This window comes from Nelusetta ayraudi, unplaced genomic scaffold (genome assembly GCF_046127955.1).
Source record: "Nelusetta ayraudi isolate G7.1 ecotype Tasmania unplaced genomic scaffold, CSIRO-AGI_Nayr_v1 ptg000011l, whole genome shotgun sequence".
Classification (NCBI taxonomy): Eukaryota; Metazoa; Chordata; class Actinopteri; order Tetraodontiformes; family Monacanthidae; genus Nelusetta; species Nelusetta ayraudi.
The window spans coordinates 2,075,091-2,092,831 of NW_027466061.1; the positions used below are offsets into that span (position 1 = coordinate 2,075,091).

A 17,741-nucleotide genomic window follows, 5' to 3' on the forward strand; every position below is an offset into this window, starting at 1 on the left:
GCATGGACTCCGGAGCGGGGCCACTTTCTCCATCCAGCTTTGTGACAACAAGCAGCTCAGCTTATGGAGCCAGGCTCCCCTCTTTAAGACCTGGAGACGCGCCACTCTGGAGACGCGGCCAGTTAATGGAACCCGTTGGGTCCTCTAAAGCCATTTCCATGAGGCAGCGGGGCAAAGTGAGGCGATGGTAGGGGGAGAAAATGGGGTGAGAGGGTTAAAGTAGACGCCCAAACAACAATCTGTGAACACGGTGCGATTTGTGCTGACGGGGCAGGAACGACAATGACGCCTGACGGCACCATGTGATGAAAATAACAACCGCCATGCATAATGCAAGACGCTCTCCTACTGAACCAAGCACTCTGGACTCTCCGGGACGTCGCTATCCCCCTCCTAAATAGTCACCGCCCCATCGCGGGCCGTTTAGTTTGTTGATCTTCCACCGTAGACAAAGATCACCTCTGGTATCAGTCCCGAGAGCAGCGGTAATTAGACGATGGTTAGAGGTGATAGCTGCATCCTGCTCCGGCCTCAGAAGTTAGTTTGCACTTGATCTGCCCTGCAGCTCCCCAGGGGTGCTAGGCTGTGATGTTGTTTATCGACTGCTAGAAAAGGTATTCGCTCTGTGTTATTATTTTCCATTTTCTTTGCTCTCAAGGAAGTTCAAAAAGTAAAAAATGATAAGAGTTCCCCACTTCCTCTTGCTTTTCAGCTTGTAATCTTGTTGGTTGTCGATACAAGATTATGGCATCGACGGGGCTGATGTGGGAATAGGAACAGCTTTTAGCTCCAGGTGTTGAGCACTGGACATTTACTGAAAGGGAGAGAAGGGGAATCCACTTATTGATTGATTATTTTATTTTGCATGTTTGGTTCCTCGACTCGGTTTTGCGACTGGTTTCTTCATGTGTTGTTTATGATCTTGATCTTGCTGTTCCGGTTCAACGTTAAGGCCAAGGAAGTAACTTGGGTTTGGATGAGGTGTACTAAAGTTGGAATCATTTAACAATGACTGACATCTTGATGTTACCACAGCTTACATGGTATGGAATGAATGGCATAGTGTATTTTGAAAGGTCTTGACAAACTTCCCAGGTGTAATAAAATTAATTATTAAAAATGGAAGCTACATATCAAAGGTTCCTCAAAAATGGTCACTACAGACACCAGAATGACCATCATATGTTTTATGGCAGAATCAAAACTGTAGCGGCCAGTTTAGTTAAGTTTAGTTTGGTTATTTAAAAAAAAAAAAAAGACATACATTTTTACAAATACAAAAGATGATAAGGAGGTTCTAATCTTTCACACCAAGTCTGCAATCGATCGAGGTAAACTACACAACTTCCAATAAATGATTGTTTTTTCCAATACTGGTAAATCCCAGCAACCGTGGGAAATCCTTGAATATGCATTTTTAAATGTGAACAAAACATATCAGACTGATAAATCTGCGAGATTAGTTGTGAACAGAGCGTGCACAGCAGCATAATGCATTATCCCATCCAGGCTTATGTCTGGCAGATAAAACGTATCACATTGTGAGAGCACTGAGGAGGATCCTTTGTAGCTTGTGGATGTAGGGAAAATACCATACGAATACTGACAATGGACATGTCTATGAAGAAGGGTCATTTTGCTGTCCAGGGATGCAAATAGCAATGACAACACATCTGACGACTCTTACCTCACCTGAACCGGTACGGTCCGTATTACTCTTGAAGTCCCTGATTCTTTACTTACCCAATATCATAAATTACATTTCTCTACCTTGATGTACAGACAACAAAGGAAAATGAAGGAAAACGACTCATAATTTGGCTTTGTCTGCGTGGTTTTGGGAGAAAAAACAGGCCACAAGCCCTGTGGTTCAGTGCGTTTGGCATGAAATCTGCAAATACGAGACAACATCTTTAGCCTGTGAGGGAATTTTCACTGTGCTCCGAGGTAGCCAACAGACGCGCCACTTCCTTCTGCAGGGACTGTGATTTAAATCCAGCCAGAACGACTCTGACACAAAGGCAGCGAGGGGCGCAGATGAAGTGGGGAAGGGCTAGCGTTGTCTCGGAATGCGCTTTAAATGTTACCTTCAAGGCACTTTCCTGATTCCATTCACACGCAGATACACACATACATTTACAACAGTATGTGACCCATTATTAAGTCAGTAATTACATGTTTTTCTCTTCTCCCGACTACAGATTGGCCTTATTCTTAAAGATGCTGGGTTAGAGTCATTAAAAATACTTGTGTGTGTGTGTGTGTGTGTGAATATACTGTGTGTTTTGTGTGGATATGCATACTGTATATTTACTGTATGTGCTGTGTTCATGTGCATGCTTTCACAGAGATTGTACCAGGCCACGGTGATCTGGTGTAGTCAACAACTACAATTACTAACTGCATTTTTTCCCCTTATTGGCTGGTAACTTCTGTTCTCAAGCCCAAAATCATACAAAGGATGAACAATTCTCATTAAAATATAGTCACAATACGACATTTTGGGACTATTTGATTGGCTGACAAAACAGTAGGGAACTCCTACTCAAAGAGTGGTTTGACTGAGAGTTTGTAACACAAACTGGGTGAATGCAGAGTCAATATATCATAGTGGTACACATTAACGATGTCACCTCATTACACACATGCACACACACATATTTACACGGCAGCACAGACGCATGCATGCACACCACACATATGCTGCTGTCTGGTTGAGTACTTCGGCTTTGTCCGCCCCTCAGATTAAAGCTACCGGGCTAATTTGCTGCTATGTTGCAATTCCCACATAATCCAGCTCTAATCCGCACCGACTCGATTAAACAGCCAAATCTCCAGCTCAGTATCTGACTCTATCTGTCGCACTCTTCATCTCCTCTTGCTCTCCTCTTTCCCTCCTGGCCCATCGCTCCTCTCCCTTTCCATGCTCTTCCCTCCACCTCTGCTCTCAACAAAATCTTCTTTAGATTGTCTGCCCTTTTCCTTGGCCTATTAATTTCACTGTCTTTTTCTGACTGACTAATTATTCCTTAAGATGTCCCTTTGCTATTCCTCCATAATGTCTTGACCATAAAGGGAATTGCCACCTTAAAGATACCAGGTCCAAACTATGTCCAGATGGTTTTACATTTTACCTTTCAAAGTGATATTTGTCCGTGTTTGAGCAATTCCAAGTTCTATTGAACAGGCCTTTATATAACTCTGCTTCTCTGGAAGTTATGCAACACATTAGGGGAATTTTCAATCTCTTCATGTTTTCAAAGTCTTGTTGAAGAGGAAATCCTAGGGTGCAGGTTTTGCAGCTTAAAATCGACTAAATGGTCCTGTTGGCAGTGGAGTCATGAAAGGGCCTTTGAGGAGTTTCCCTGACAGTTTCAAGGAAGAGCAATTATCAACTGGGAAGCCTAGTTGGTGTTGTTGAAGTCTGTGCAGTGAAGGGCACACACATACTGTATATAAATAGAATATAATAGAAAGCAAAGTTGTTCTGCTGGTTTAGCTGTGTGACAGACATTCTACAGTTAATTCAAGAGTAATTTTGGATCAGTTCAAGCACTATGCACTTCATTCATTCATGAAGTCCATCCATCCATTTTCTATCACTGTTTTTACCGCACACAGGGTCCTATGTGCATAACTGACTAGACAGACATTAGACTTGAATTATAATGAAACATATCCAGTTTTAGAGGTATGGAGTTTTAATGTCCCAGTGTTAAAGATTCATTTAAAATGTCAAGATGCTGCTCAGCTTGTCAATAAGTTGGGTTTGGTTTGGTGAGACAAACAAGCATTGCATTGAGAATACATCATAAAACTCTGTCCAAGTACAAAAAATGAAAATGAAAAAATAAAAAGAATTGTAATTAATCAAAAAAAGACCCCCCTCCCCACCTACCTCCACCCCAAAACTGACATTCTTGATTCTTCTGGCAAAATTACTCATGAGATATGAAGGCACAATGTCGTCCCTGCAGTGTGTTGCTCACGGAAGTTAGCAGCAAGGTGCAGGCGGCGCTCATTACTTTTGTCATTGCAGCTGCACGGTTTCCACCCTGTCGTGTTTTCTACTCGGTGGGTTTATGATTTATTGAGAAGCTCGGGGAGGTGTCGCACACCGCATCAGTGTGCATAACCTTGGGTTTTCATCACCCAGCTGAGTACATGTTAAACTACGCTGAGACAAACCTCTCTCTGTATACTCCGCTCTAAAATGAGGCAACGAGTAAAACGGTGGAGAACCGGATGACATTCACACGCAACTTCAGTCGATCTATTTACAATCAGGACAGAGAGGGCGGACTATTTGACTGTGTGTTTATAAACAGTCTTGGTAGTTATTGTTCACATTTTTAAATGAGGGCTACACAATTGGTGTCAACATTGGTATTTCTAACAAGACACTTCCTTAACCAAAATACACACTGGTCATTTTAAAGAATGAATTGATAATGAATTAAATCTATATTCTCCCATGTTTAAAACCCTGTCTTTAGTAAGGACAGCTACACAGTGTGAGCTTCAGAAGAAAATAAGTTAACCGGGAGGGGACCAAAGAATGATCACTCTCACACAGGGTTAAGGTCAGAGGCCCCGTTACAATTAATCACACTGATCTGTCTGAAACCAGCTATTTACATAACCCATTCATCAAACAGGTAGAGGAAGACAAATGAGGAATCCATTTGTGATAAAGATCAAATATTCAAATTCAATGTGTGTTGACCGATGGGATAGTCTCTATACAGGGTTAGGCACACTCAGGTTTTCAAAATAAAAGTAAATATGTCAATCAATTGTGCCCACCATGATTCATTTCTCTACCATTGAAATCATATAATAAGTGTGAGTTCCCTACCTATAAGCAATCTTGGGGGGGAAAAACAGGCTGGAAGGAAATAAAAGTAATAATAATTGCTAGTGAAATCAGACTGATGCATGAGAAGGTTTTTGAGCGAAGGAATTTCCTTCCTCTTTGCAATCTTCCCGAACGGACCACTGACTTGTGCGACTCTAATGATCTCACTTGTGTGCAGAGACGGAATCACTGATGTGTTGTCGCTGGTAAATCTGGTTCTGGACACTGCCCTAAAGAGTGGACGCGCAGCCAGTGAACTGCAAACACATTGGAGAAAAGTGAGCAAAAGAGGGAGCGGGCCATAGTAAAGGAGTGAGAGAAAAATGTAGTCGCACATGACAGCTCAGGGTTATTTTTAGCGCGGGGAGGAGGTAAAAGACAGATGAGCGACAAGTTTCGGTGGTTAAGGGGAGTTCTGATGGTTTCTCCGGTGCCTCGCCGTGTGATGTCTCGCTCGCTGACAGGTAGTGTCAAGGGGGAGATGAGAAGGAAACTAGTATTCCTCCGCCATTGTGTGCGTGCGCGGATGCGTGCGTGTGTGTGTGCATGTGTGCGTGTCTGTGCCAATTCTGTTACTAAACCAAATCCGTAAAGTTATCTTCCTGAGGATGGTGATGGAAGGAAGGGTAGAGTGGGCGCACCGATGGGGATGGAACTCGGGAGAGCGATTATGGATCAGACAAGGCGCGCCTTTTGTCCTCCCAGAGGATATGTGTTAAAAAAGAGTGGATGACTGCACGTGCGTGTGCGCGTGCGTGTGCGCGTGTGTGTGTGTGAGCGAGCAGGCAAGCGGATAGAGGGGGTGGGGATGTATGTTTCTGCCATCATGATTAAAGTGTTCCCATTGAGGGAATTGGCGGGAGTGTGGTGGATGGCGGCGTGGGGGTGCACGCCGAGCGCAAGGGAGAGTGAAGCGAGTGCACTGCGGGGTCTCAAAACAGGACAAAGAACATGTTGCGCAGAAATGAGGATTTTCATCTCATGTGACAGTGTGATGAAGACATTTAATAAGGCCTTTGTGTGCATACATGTACGTACAATGTGGTCCGTGTGGGCGATACCATCCGACAAGCACTGATTTTTTTTTTTTTTTTGGATTCTTTTCATCTTTGCATCGCCTTCTCACTCAGTCAGAGACATATACGGTTTGCAATACAGCGATTCAAGTTCCTTGGGAATACAAAGCTGGAGCATGAAGAGGTCGAACTAATGCTGTTTGCAAATTGTCCTCAAGTCATCATATAAACATCTACATAACACTAAGTGAGAATATGGGCGCAAAAAAGTGAGCACTTTGCCTAATTACTCTTAACGTCTGTGGCTAATGGACCCTCATGGATGGTTGGCCTCAGGAAATCAGTGAACATAATGACCAGTCACTAATGAACAGCCAAAACATCAATGACGGTACCCAGCTCAGAGGCTTCCTCTCTGTTGATGCTTTCCAAATGAAAAGTGAGACTCCGCGTGCGACACTGGGAAAATCCGTCGCTTTGTATTTCCAGTGGCGAGAATTTTCACGGTGCGAGTTCTGAAACAGAGTCAGCAATAAAGTGCTTGAAACCCGGACTTAATCCTAATAGATCCTGTTTAGCGTTCAGTTGAAAGACTTCCACCTCTTCAAACACATGTGCAGTGGAGATTATGGGGGCTTTCAGAGCCTGCTGTACAGTGCTTCAGAGACCATATACAGTAGCACTGCTGCATACAAATAGAGGGGGACGGAGATGAAGGGAGAAGAGGTGGAATCAACCGATTTGCAGGCAGCGGCAGTGGACACAGGCAAAGGGACACTTTTGAGGAGAGCGCCGCTTAACGCTGTGAATAGAATTCTGTTAAACGCAGCCTTTCCTGAGCACTTTCCTGTCTCGTAGTTACACGACAGTTTATGATCTATTGTTCTTGGTCGAGGAAGCCAAAAAAATAGAGCCAACGTCAGATATTTGCGACGTGTAAACTGATTTGGCCTTTCTGCCGGGCCATGGATCCTTTGTGAATTTCACAATTAACAATGGTTGCATGAGAGGATGGCTGTGCCCGAGCAACGGATATCAATGCCCCGTGGAGGGATTTACTGTGTGAGTGAGGGGAAGAGTCTGTGCAAGGACAAATAAATGGCCTATATGAAGCAGCGCTGCAGCAAAAATGAAACGCTGTCCTAGTGGCTCAACGCACTCAGTCTAATTCTGTCAACAATGGCTGTTTAAAGTGAAGCAACAGTCCTGCTGTACATTATAATTAGGAAGAAGGCGGGTAATGTACAGAAGTCTGCAGATGAAGAGGAAGCGAGGGGATGCTTCCTTGACTTCAACAAAGGCATTTCCTTTTCCTGTGTACCCAAGCACTGCAGCAATCACAGCTCTTCAACTGATGTTGTTTTGTTGTACCAAGCGGTGATGACATACTGTACATTTTGACTGTAACTGAGCCTCGTCTTTGTCCGTGTGTTTGTGGTTTGACAGGGAAGTCAAACCCATCATTTAAAAAAAAAAAACAAGAGGTCCTAAAGTTAAACCTATTGTCATTTCTTCTAACCCTTATCCAGTTATATTACAAAGGCCAGTGTGACGTCCATGTGATTGAGACCAAAAGGCCACCAGCCAAGCACCGTGGCTAACACAGCGCTAGGGACACAAACCCCTCGTAAACCCAGTAAAATCGCTTTCAAGTGGTCATAAAAACGTGGTGTCACTTGCAATGGAACATTGATCTAAACAAAATCCTGGTGGGTTGCAGTGTGCACTAGTCCAATGTGTCACAACCAACTGGAGCCTGACCTGAGTTAATGCTAAAGAGCTCCTAGCAAAGCCTGCGACAACTGACTGCCAAAACCCTGCAAATGAAACATCCACTTTCTTAAAGGTCCAGTGTGAAATATTTGGCTTGATTTATGATTTTTATATTGGTAAAAACTCATCATAATGCCCATAAACACATTAATAAAAGTGTATGGTCACACTACAGTAGAGGTAATTTGGTTGTCCTACCCTCTGAAGGGTTTTCATATATATAAGAATATACACTGAGCAGCAGTCTTGCTTCTAGTTAGCTGCCATATTGCGCCGTCATTTTTCACGGAAATCCAGTATTTAAGGAAAACGCGCTGTCAAGGTGGGCTTCCTTAAACACCGGGCTTCCTTAAACATTTCACACACTGGACCTTTAAACCACTGTGGCAAGCAAAACAGAAAAAAATACATTCTGTCTGGTAAGAGCTCAATGCCTTCTTGCTCTCCGATGGTGTGTCATTTCATTTGGAGTACTAACACGAATTAAGACGCGTTTCTAAAAAGCACTCCTTCACCTTATCTGATGACAGCATGTTTTCTCTGGGAGCTGTTGTCACTCGGACTGAAAATGAAAGAGAAATCCAATTATACCAATATTGGCAGGGATCCCTTCCTATATTGTAAGAAGGATCACATTAGCAGCGTATTAACACGTATCCAGGCCCATCACTGTCAGGAGAAAGGTGCATTAGCCAAAAGGGAGACCACAGCGAGGGCGGCAACGCGGGGGATATTTTCAATAAATAGTAATTACACTGAATTTGGTGGAGCGGGTCAAGGAAGGGGGTACCGCACCTCCGAGCCATTATCGCGGATAATGACATCAACTGAGCTCTCTCTGGAGTGTAGTTGTGTGTGACAGAAAAACAGATAAGAGCTCATAATTGCACACAGCACCAAGGGAGGCAAGGAGCGGGCAGCAAAGGAGCCAGATAGCGGGGGAGACGGGGAAAGAAGTTATTTGAAATGATAAAGAGTAAACACATAAAAGTCTGAGGGCGCCGAGGTTCACGCACAAACACACACATGCGCACAAACTGCACACATATATGGTGGATGATAACCACCCCAACCCCCCCCTGCGCTTTAACCCTCCTGGCTGACCCGAGATGCTGATGCTGATGAGATGCTGGAGCTGAAGCCCTCAGGAGAGATGAGAAAGAGGAGAGGGAGGAGGAGGAGGGTCGGTTGACAAGATAAAAAAAAGAAAAAAAAGAAAAGGAGGGAACTCGGAGGAGGATGGAGATGTATCATCCGTTAAAGACATGGGGAGGAAGACGACATGAAGAAGAGATATATTAAGAAAGGACAAAGATTATTCCTCTCTATTGCCAAAACAAAATGACTCATTTTAATAATAAAATGGCCTGCAGCGGAGCAGGGAGTGCTGAGACGGCAGGGAGGCTTGCCCGATGGAACCTCGCAGACACGTGAGAGTGAATGACATGATTGATAGAGGGACTACTTTTTCATCACGGTGGGCTGAAGGATCCCATGGATTGAGGATGCAGGAGACCCCGACTTAACCCCGAGCATTTATGAAAGACTTTGGTTTCATTCCTGTCTCCGATCACGTAGCCCTCAGGGTGTCAAGCTGATCACTCAAAGACAGGCAGACTCCCTTGTATCGGAGTTTCACTACCGACGGGTTCATTCACGTTTATCCTTTTGGCGTGACTCAATCAACAGCAGAGCAGTTTACACTGGAGGACGTGACGATGTAGAAAAATCTGTTTTCAGGTCAGCATGCGAGTCCTTCAGAGGAGCATCTCTACCGTTCTTCAACAGAAGGTGTGCCACTCACAAAGGAGGATGGGGGAGACTTTGTCATGTCATCGTCAAGGTCCAGATCTGTTTCATTTGATTATGCACATCTTTGGTGTTGAGCTCCCACTGCTGTTTGGAGATGGAGCTGGGGTGTAAGGAAGTGTAAGGGAATAAGGGCTAATTTATAGGTACCTTTTTACTGAAAAAATAATAATAAGACAACTTTGTACAATGATGTTTAGTCTTGGCTTTTACAGCTGCTAGCTGTTTACATTTGTATCTGCACAAGATTACCAGTTGATTAACATGGTTTGTTGGCTAATTTGTTAGATTCAGCGGTGTTCATTTATGTACTTTAATTTTTTTCTTTTGAAAATATTGTGTCACGGCACAAGAGTTGTATGAGAATAGTGATAACTCTCTCCATCTTATCCATTATGTAAGGAGCTACTGCCACGGCCACATTAGCTCAGCATGAGGACTAGAAACAGCTGGAAATAGCTTGGCGGACTCTTGCCAAAGGTGAAAACCCAGTCAGGACTAATATTATGTCACGCCAAAGTCATTAGTCCATTGGCAAAAATGCTTTTCATAATTCACACCTGACCTGGCAAGTATAGCTGTTCTCAGCAAAAATGGTAGGTTACAAAACATGTAACCTAAAAAAAGGGGGGTGGGGGCGATTACACAACTTGCCAAATAGATTGTAAGTTGTCAATTATACTGACTTAACAGCAATACAGCTTGAACACTAACAATCAGTACATTTGTGCCTCGCTTTGGTCATGCATTTTTGATACCGCTTTCAAAACGAATGAATGAATACGATTAATTTTATTAAGTCACAAACGGATTTTTGAGCAAAGTGAACTTTGGTTGCAATCAGCCATATAAGCAGTCTTCTTTTGCAGGCTAGAGAGCTTCTTCCACTTTTCCACTTGTGATACTGATGATACCCCCGATTGTCATGACAAGTGCAGGACTGTGACTGTACTCAAGTCAAGCCTCTTTCATATGGATAACAATATATTATACAAGCTGGTCTCTAAATTCTAGGTACATGGTAGAATTTTGAGTTTTAAGGAGATTAAAAATATATATAAAAATGCAGTTTTATACCTCCGCTCAACATCTCTAGGGGAGTATTACACATGTTACTGTCCATGAATGATTTTCACAGGTGTCTTTTAAGGATAGCTCCTTTATAAAACCCACAGTGGGCCTAACCGTTCCCTTGTCTCCTGCCGTCTTTCAAACGGAACCTCTTCACTCGTCGTACCTCACTGAGCACCAAAAGACTCTATAAGCCACATCTTCATAATGGGACTATAATGACTTTTTCCACACAGTTACCTGCTGCTATCGTCGCCTCATACACAATTACTATCACTGGGCCAATGTAATTTTACTTTCGTAAATGTCAAAGGCATTTTTCCAAGAGCAAAGGTGTCCACTCGCTGCAGCGTCTCTGACAGAGGGACTGCTTGACGTCTTCAAGCACTTTAGCAGCAACCTTTAGTATGGGCAAATTGGAAGAAATGTTCTGAAAAATATGTACAATTTTCAAGAAAATATGCAACAGCAGTCTTTGCTATTGCAAAAGTGGGCGTCTGTAAAATGTTCGCGTTGACGTTGATTTCTTTGCTAATATTAATATTTGTCCAACAGTAAAATAAATAAAATAGAAACACTAAAATCAAAAAATAAATTTAAAAGTGAAATACATCAGAAAAAGAAAAGCTTGAAGACCTAAAGTCATGACAACTGATGAAGGAAAGAACATCCTGCCATCCTGCTTTACAGTCGCAGGTATGACGTTAGTATGTAATCCATCTGTAATCTTTGAAAGTGCTGTTGGGTCACTGCTTTGTGTTACCATTCTATGTTTCTCAGGTATTTGGGTCAGCTTATCAAGAATGGAGAGCAGTATAGCAAACACAAGTACAGTAACAGCTATTAAAATATACGACCTGCAACCAATATTAAAAAATGAAAAATGGTTTTCCTTTTCTCCGGTAATCATCGAAGTCAGTAAATGATTAATTGATTTCAGTCTCATTGCAAAAAAAAAAAAAAAAATCAAAGCAAGATGTCAACCTGCCAGAAAAGATAACTGTGCGTGAACTGATGTTGAAAAATTGATGCCGAGGTCAGAGATGTGACTACATCAAGAGTGCTTAGGTATTGTAAGAGACTGGGAAAATAGATGTTCTGTGGGGGGAGATTTTTTTTTTTTGACAATCAGCCAGACAGAAGCAGAGAGAAGCATCTCTTGGTTACCAAATCACAATGGTTGTTTGAGGTATGTACAAAACTGTGATTATGCAGTATACATAAATAGGCATGATAATAAAGGTTAAATCGTCCTAAACTGTCAGGCCTGTGTGTGTTGTACTTATAGTATTTTTTATTGAATAATTAAAGCTTTGTATATTCTTTTGGGGATGTGTTTTGGAAAAACAAATTCAGAAAAAAAAAATCAAGAAATAAAGAAAAACAAAAATGATAGAAACTCACATATGGGTGTATGAGAGCTTAATTATGAACTTAGCAAACACTTCAAGAGGAAAACCAGGATTATGTCAACATGCCTGAAGTAATAAGTGCATCAAGCATTAACCCCCACCCCCACCTAAGTACCTCCAAGTAAGAATAATTTAGGGCTATCTTGTCTAAGCCTTGCCCATGCCCTCAATTCCCGTCTGTCCACATTTTTTTTTCCTTTTTTAAAGAAAAGGATATGTGGAAACAGTTGTTGACTATGTCTTGCAACATCTGTCAGTGGCATGGTTGGAAGCTGGGCCGGATCACTGCAGCGGTGTCATCTTGGCAAACTGGCAAGGCTGCCATGTAGCCTGCAGTTCTGCCTGTAACTCCAGTATTAGTAACCGTCTCCTCTGCGGGTGGGGAAAAGTCTGGAGGAAAACAAACCTTGACCTTTGGAGACCCCTTCAGAGGCCATTAGATAAGAGTTGAATGGAGAAAAAATATTTTTCATAGGCAGCCATATCCTAACAAAAGACTTGTCAAGTGGTTCTGTTATAAGGAATCATTTTAGGCCGTTTTTGTTCAGACTCAAACTAATGTCTTTTTATGCTGTGGTGAATTGAAAACATTTTATTTTAAATGTAAATTGGGCTTTTTTTTAAAAAAATGTTTGCTTTGAGTGACAGCTGCATATTTTTGACTAAGTACATTTTTGCCGTTCTGCATCTAATACAGTATACTGCACATTCTACTGCATACTTTTTTTGTATTTATGTATTTACTTATTTTTATCCTGTAAAATGTGTCTTGATGGGAATATGTGCATGTGTTTGGGAGGCCTGTCGAAGAAGAATTTCTGTCACCATCTGGGACAGACAATAAAGTTTTCTATCTCTCTCTCTATCTATCTACTACATAATATACAAAAGCCTTTCACTGGTCTTTCCGTGATGGTGAAGTCAGCGCAGACATTATTTTGAACTAGTCACCCTTGAATGCATGACGACTGTTCAATCTCAGGTATTTTTTGTTTTGGCGGTAGAAAGCCATCAGACAGGCAGGTTTTGTGTGTGCAACTCACATGCCAATATTAAACAAACAACCGATGATAACATCTCCATACATGTCCCATATGTGTTGTTTTTATTTATAGATGCAGTGCAGGAGCCTTTGCGAGCCTGCTGACTGTGTAGAAATAAAAATCATCAGAGAATGACTTTGCTTATGGGGCCCATATATAAAACCCAATGGAAAACCTGTCCAGGAGTGATTCCTACCAGAGCCTGCAGGCATCTGTTGACTAATTCATTATATGGGCAGGAGAAACAAAAATACCCTCATGCATGTCACTCTGTCCATGTGTGAGAGATGATGTTTCAAAAGTGGAAAACACAGAGAGGGAGAGAGAGAGAGAGGAGAGAGGGATGAGAGGAGGTATGTGTATCTGTCCCTTTAAGAGTCCCCAGGCAAGGGCCGAATGTTGGGAAAGTCGCCCAGTGCCTTTCTCATGACCCCTGAGGGAAGGCCGCTCTGCCTCTGCGTCCACGGATGGAGATGTGACATCAGAGAAAATGCAAGAAGGGGCAACGAACACATCCGCACGTCCCAATACGCACATCATAGCCGGAGCTGACACACTGCAGCCCCTCTGTCTGACTCGGCCTGCGCCGGCATTAGCGTGTGACACAGCGAAACAACCACACACTTCATCCGCCACCACAACGGCTATTTACTGTTCGAGGCGCGGCTAATCTTGTGTTGAGGCAAAAATATGAATGTTTATGTGCACTTAAAAATAGTGGTGACTCACTGGATGTGGGGCAGGAATCGCCACTCGTCAAACGTGGTCCTCGGAGGTCAAGGCTGCCTTTAAAATATGCAGCTAATACTGCAGTGCTCCACATTCTTTAATCTCTGCATTAATCCCACAAATGTGACTTTAATTAAACTAATATAATTAGATGAAGGTGTTTACATGACCCCAGGCTGAATTACAGTATTTTTAGAATCAAACTAAGGCTTCAATGTATATGCATGACACACTGTTTCAAGTGAATGTTGCATGTTAAATATCCATAAAACAATGCCCACCCCCCAAAAAAACAACAACAACAAAAAACCCACTTACATTACTACTGATACACGTTGCGTAAAAAGCAATTTAATGTGCCATGATGACATGTTAAAGGCCCAGCAAGCAACTGCAAATGATTACAACAATTACACCAAACAACAATAAAGGCAAAATGGACAACAAAGAAACATAGATGAGCAGTGACGCACAAAACACGCGCGCACACGCACACACCCACTGTGTGTGTAATGCAAAACCAATAGATTCCTGTCTACAAATCGAACTCAAAATTGAACAGAAAAGTGTAAAACCACAAGATCAATGTTTTTTTTGTCTCTGTCTCTCAAAGTGTGCATGCTGAAAAACACCATAAATCACAAAAGCCATGTTTTTTTTGTTTTGTTCCTTTCTGCGACTACAGTGCAAATGTCTCCCACTCATTGTTTCTCTAGTGTGGCGTTGAACTCTCTCTAATCTCCCTTCAGGTTCTTGTTCTCCTGAGCTTTGCAGTGGGTGTAAATACACGGGATTATGAGGGGTACTGGCACACTGTCACCGACTGACGATTGGACAGCGGAGCGCTGCGACTGAGAGAGAGCGGAAAAAAAAAAAAAGTGCACCGTTGTATTTCCGTGTCATTACGTATGTACCGACAAATCCCTCAATCTCCCCCGTCAAATCAAAACTGTACCCGTCGCCAGGACAAAACACGAGAAGTGCTGTCTTCAAACTGCTCTAATCCGGGCTCAAAGTGGAAAGGGGCTTTGCTGCACATCCATTTGGTATTATTCTAAGAAATAGGCAATTAGAGATAAGGCCATAGTTGTTGGGCATAGTGCATTCCATGGCCCTCCCTGCGCCAGTCTTAGGGGACATCTATTTCGTGATGGAAAAACATGGGCGGGAGCGGAACAGGAAACAAACCATTGCTGTCACACTAGAATATATTGTGTCTCTACGCACGCTACACGAGATGTTGTTTTAATAATAGGTTCTGGCCCGGTTGTAAAAAAATGTAATGCAGCAATGTCTACAGCCTCCGTGTTCATGAGTCTAAATCACTGGGAGAAAAAAAGCGCTTTGTTGCGTCGACACCCCCACCGTCCCGATGGAGTCTTTGAAGCTCGCATGGATTGACCTTGTTAAATAAGTAACGTCCATTGTGGAACCCACCTGGAAAACAAATGAAGACGTTCTTTTGCCAGATGGTGTGTTTAGAATACAAGAGTTGTGCGAGCGCTGGTCAGGTGATAAGGCTTGGCATATACCCCACAAGTGCCCTTTGATAAGGGACATCTAGCCTGAAGATTAGGGCGTGTGCTCATGAAAATGCATTCGCACCTCAAATTCACACATGCATGCGGTGGGTGCCATGTAATGCTCATAAAATGGAGAAGTAGCAAGTGTGATATAGAAGCAGTTGAGGTGGACTGAAAGGAAAGTACTAGGGAGGGAGGACAGCAATGGAATATGACTGTTACAGATACAGCCTTGTTTGCTAGATGGCCCAATTTGCCTTTAATTCTAGAATTTTTGGGGTTTTCAGTTGTACAAAATATACAATATACAGTTGTGTTCATAAGTTGACATACCCTAGCAGAATTTATGATTTCTTCGCCATTTTTCAGACAATATGAATGATAACACAAAAACCTCTCTTTCACTCATGGTTAGTGCTTAGGTGAAGCCATTTATTATCAAACAACCGTGTTTACTCTTTTCAAATCATAATGACAACAGAAATTACACAAATGACCCCGATCAAAAGTTTACATACATCACCTGCACACAAGTTGACACAAATGCTTTTGAATGGCTACTAAAGGTAACCATCCACACCTGTGATCTGTCTGCTTGTAATCAGTGTGTGTATAAAGGTGCAATGAGTTTCTGGGCTCCTGACAGACCCTTGCACTGAGTCATGGGGAAAGCAAAAGAATTGTCAAAAGATCTACGGGAAAAGGTCATTGAAATGTATAAAACAGGAAAGGGATATAAGAAGATATCCAAGGAACTGAGAATGCCAATCAGCAGTGTTCAAACTCTAATGAAGAAGTGGAAAGTGAGAGATTCTGTTGAAACCAAACCACGATCAGGTCGACCAACAAACATTTCTGCCACAACGGCCAGGAAAATTGTTCGAGATGCAAAGAAAAACCTACAGATTACTTCAGCTGAAATACAGGACTCTCTGAAAAAAGTTGTGTGGATGTTTCAAGATGCACAATAAGGAGGCACTTGAAGAAAAATGGGCTGCATGGTCGAGTCGCCTATGATGAAAGGTACACCATTCCTACTGTAAAACATGGATTGCTGATGTTTTGGGGATGTGTGAGCTACAAAGGCATGGGAAACTTGGTTAAAATTGATGGCAGGATGAATGCAGCAGGTTATCAAAAAATACTAGAGGAAAACTTGCACTCATCAGCCCGGAAGCTGCGCATGGGGCGTACTTGGATATTCCAACATGATAATGATCCAAAACACAAAGCCAAGTTGACCTGTCATTGGCTACAGCAGAATAAAGTGACGGTTCTGGAGTGGCCATCTCAGTCTCCTGACCTCAATATCATTGAGCCACTCTGGGGAGATCTCAAGCGTGCAGTTCATAAAAGACAGCCCAAGAATTTACAGGAACTGGAGGCCTTTTGCCAAGAAGAATGGGCAGCTTTACCATCAGAGAAAATAAAGCGTCTCATCCACAACTACCACAAAAGACTCCAAGCTGTCATTGATGTTAAAGGGGGCAAACACTGGGGTATGTAAACTTTTGATCAGGGTCATTTGTATAATTTCTGTTGTCATTATGATTTAAAAAGAGTAAACACAGTTGTTTGATAATAAATGGCTTCACCTAAGCACTGACCATGAGTGAAAGAAAGGTTTTTGTGTTATCATTCATATTGTCTGAAAAATGGCGAAGAAATCATAAATTCTGCCAGGGTATGTCAACTTATGAACACAACTGTATAATATTTATTATTCTACTGCCTGAGCAAACAAAGGAAGTAATTATTCAAAAGTGCCAATTCAACATCAATCTTCTTTGAAAACACCAGGACGTCAAGAATAATCCAATTTGCCAACATCCATCCAAATCAGTTTACTATATAATTTTAAAGACATTTTTAAACCTGATACAGCAATGATTAAACCAAATGGTCCATAACTGTCCACAACTGAATGGAAAATATTCAGAAATCTATGAGGTTACAACAGCGTAAACAGAGCATGATATTAGATTTCATTGCTGCAACCAAGTAGCTGCTTTTTGTAAAAAATAAGAAAAATAAAAAATTCAGCATTTGGACTTTACTATTGGAGGTTATTCCTCTTTTTTGCCTTATAAAATACTAACGCAGTTAGAAAAACAACACATTGAAGATTTGCTCACGGGAATTAAATATAATCAAGTTGACTTCTTAATAATGAAGAAAGATGTATGACTAGAGAGGCCAGAGGTTAGGAGTCTTCTGAGTCTTCTGGAGGATGTATATTCTCTCATCAGCTTGTGCACTTTCAGAGCTTTGTCCCTTCAGAAGGTAGAAATGGGTACTCGAGCTGATCCCTCCTGACACGAGGCCAAAGGGTACATATTTAATTTATTTACTGTACACTCAAAGGAATGCAGAAGCTGAATCAAGAATCAACAGTGTGTAAAATTTAATTTCCATGCGTAAGCTTCTCAAACGTGGAGGCAGTTTTTCATCCTTTTCTACTAACGACTAACATAAGACTCTGGTTACATTCCCCATGACTCTGATTC

At 42.1% G+C, this 17,741-nt stretch overlaps 1 protein-coding gene across 2 annotated transcripts in view; it reads right to left on the reverse strand.

Moving 5' to 3' along the window:
• Window positions 1-17,741, reverse strand: part of esama (endothelial cell adhesion molecule a) — a 48,934-nt gene that overhangs the window by 28,998 nt on the left and 2,195 nt on the right. The window contains exon 1 of one of the 2 annotated variants that reach the window (XM_076019989.1): window positions 5,027-5,210. The exons of the other annotated variant lie outside the window; for it this stretch is intronic. Coding sequence (XP_075876104.1) covers window positions 5,027-5,195 — 169 coding nt within the window. The 5' untranslated portion in view covers window positions 5,196-5,210. Of the gene's footprint in view, window positions 1-5,026; window positions 5,211-17,741 lie in introns of those variants that run through there. 2 annotated transcript variants of the gene reach the window in all.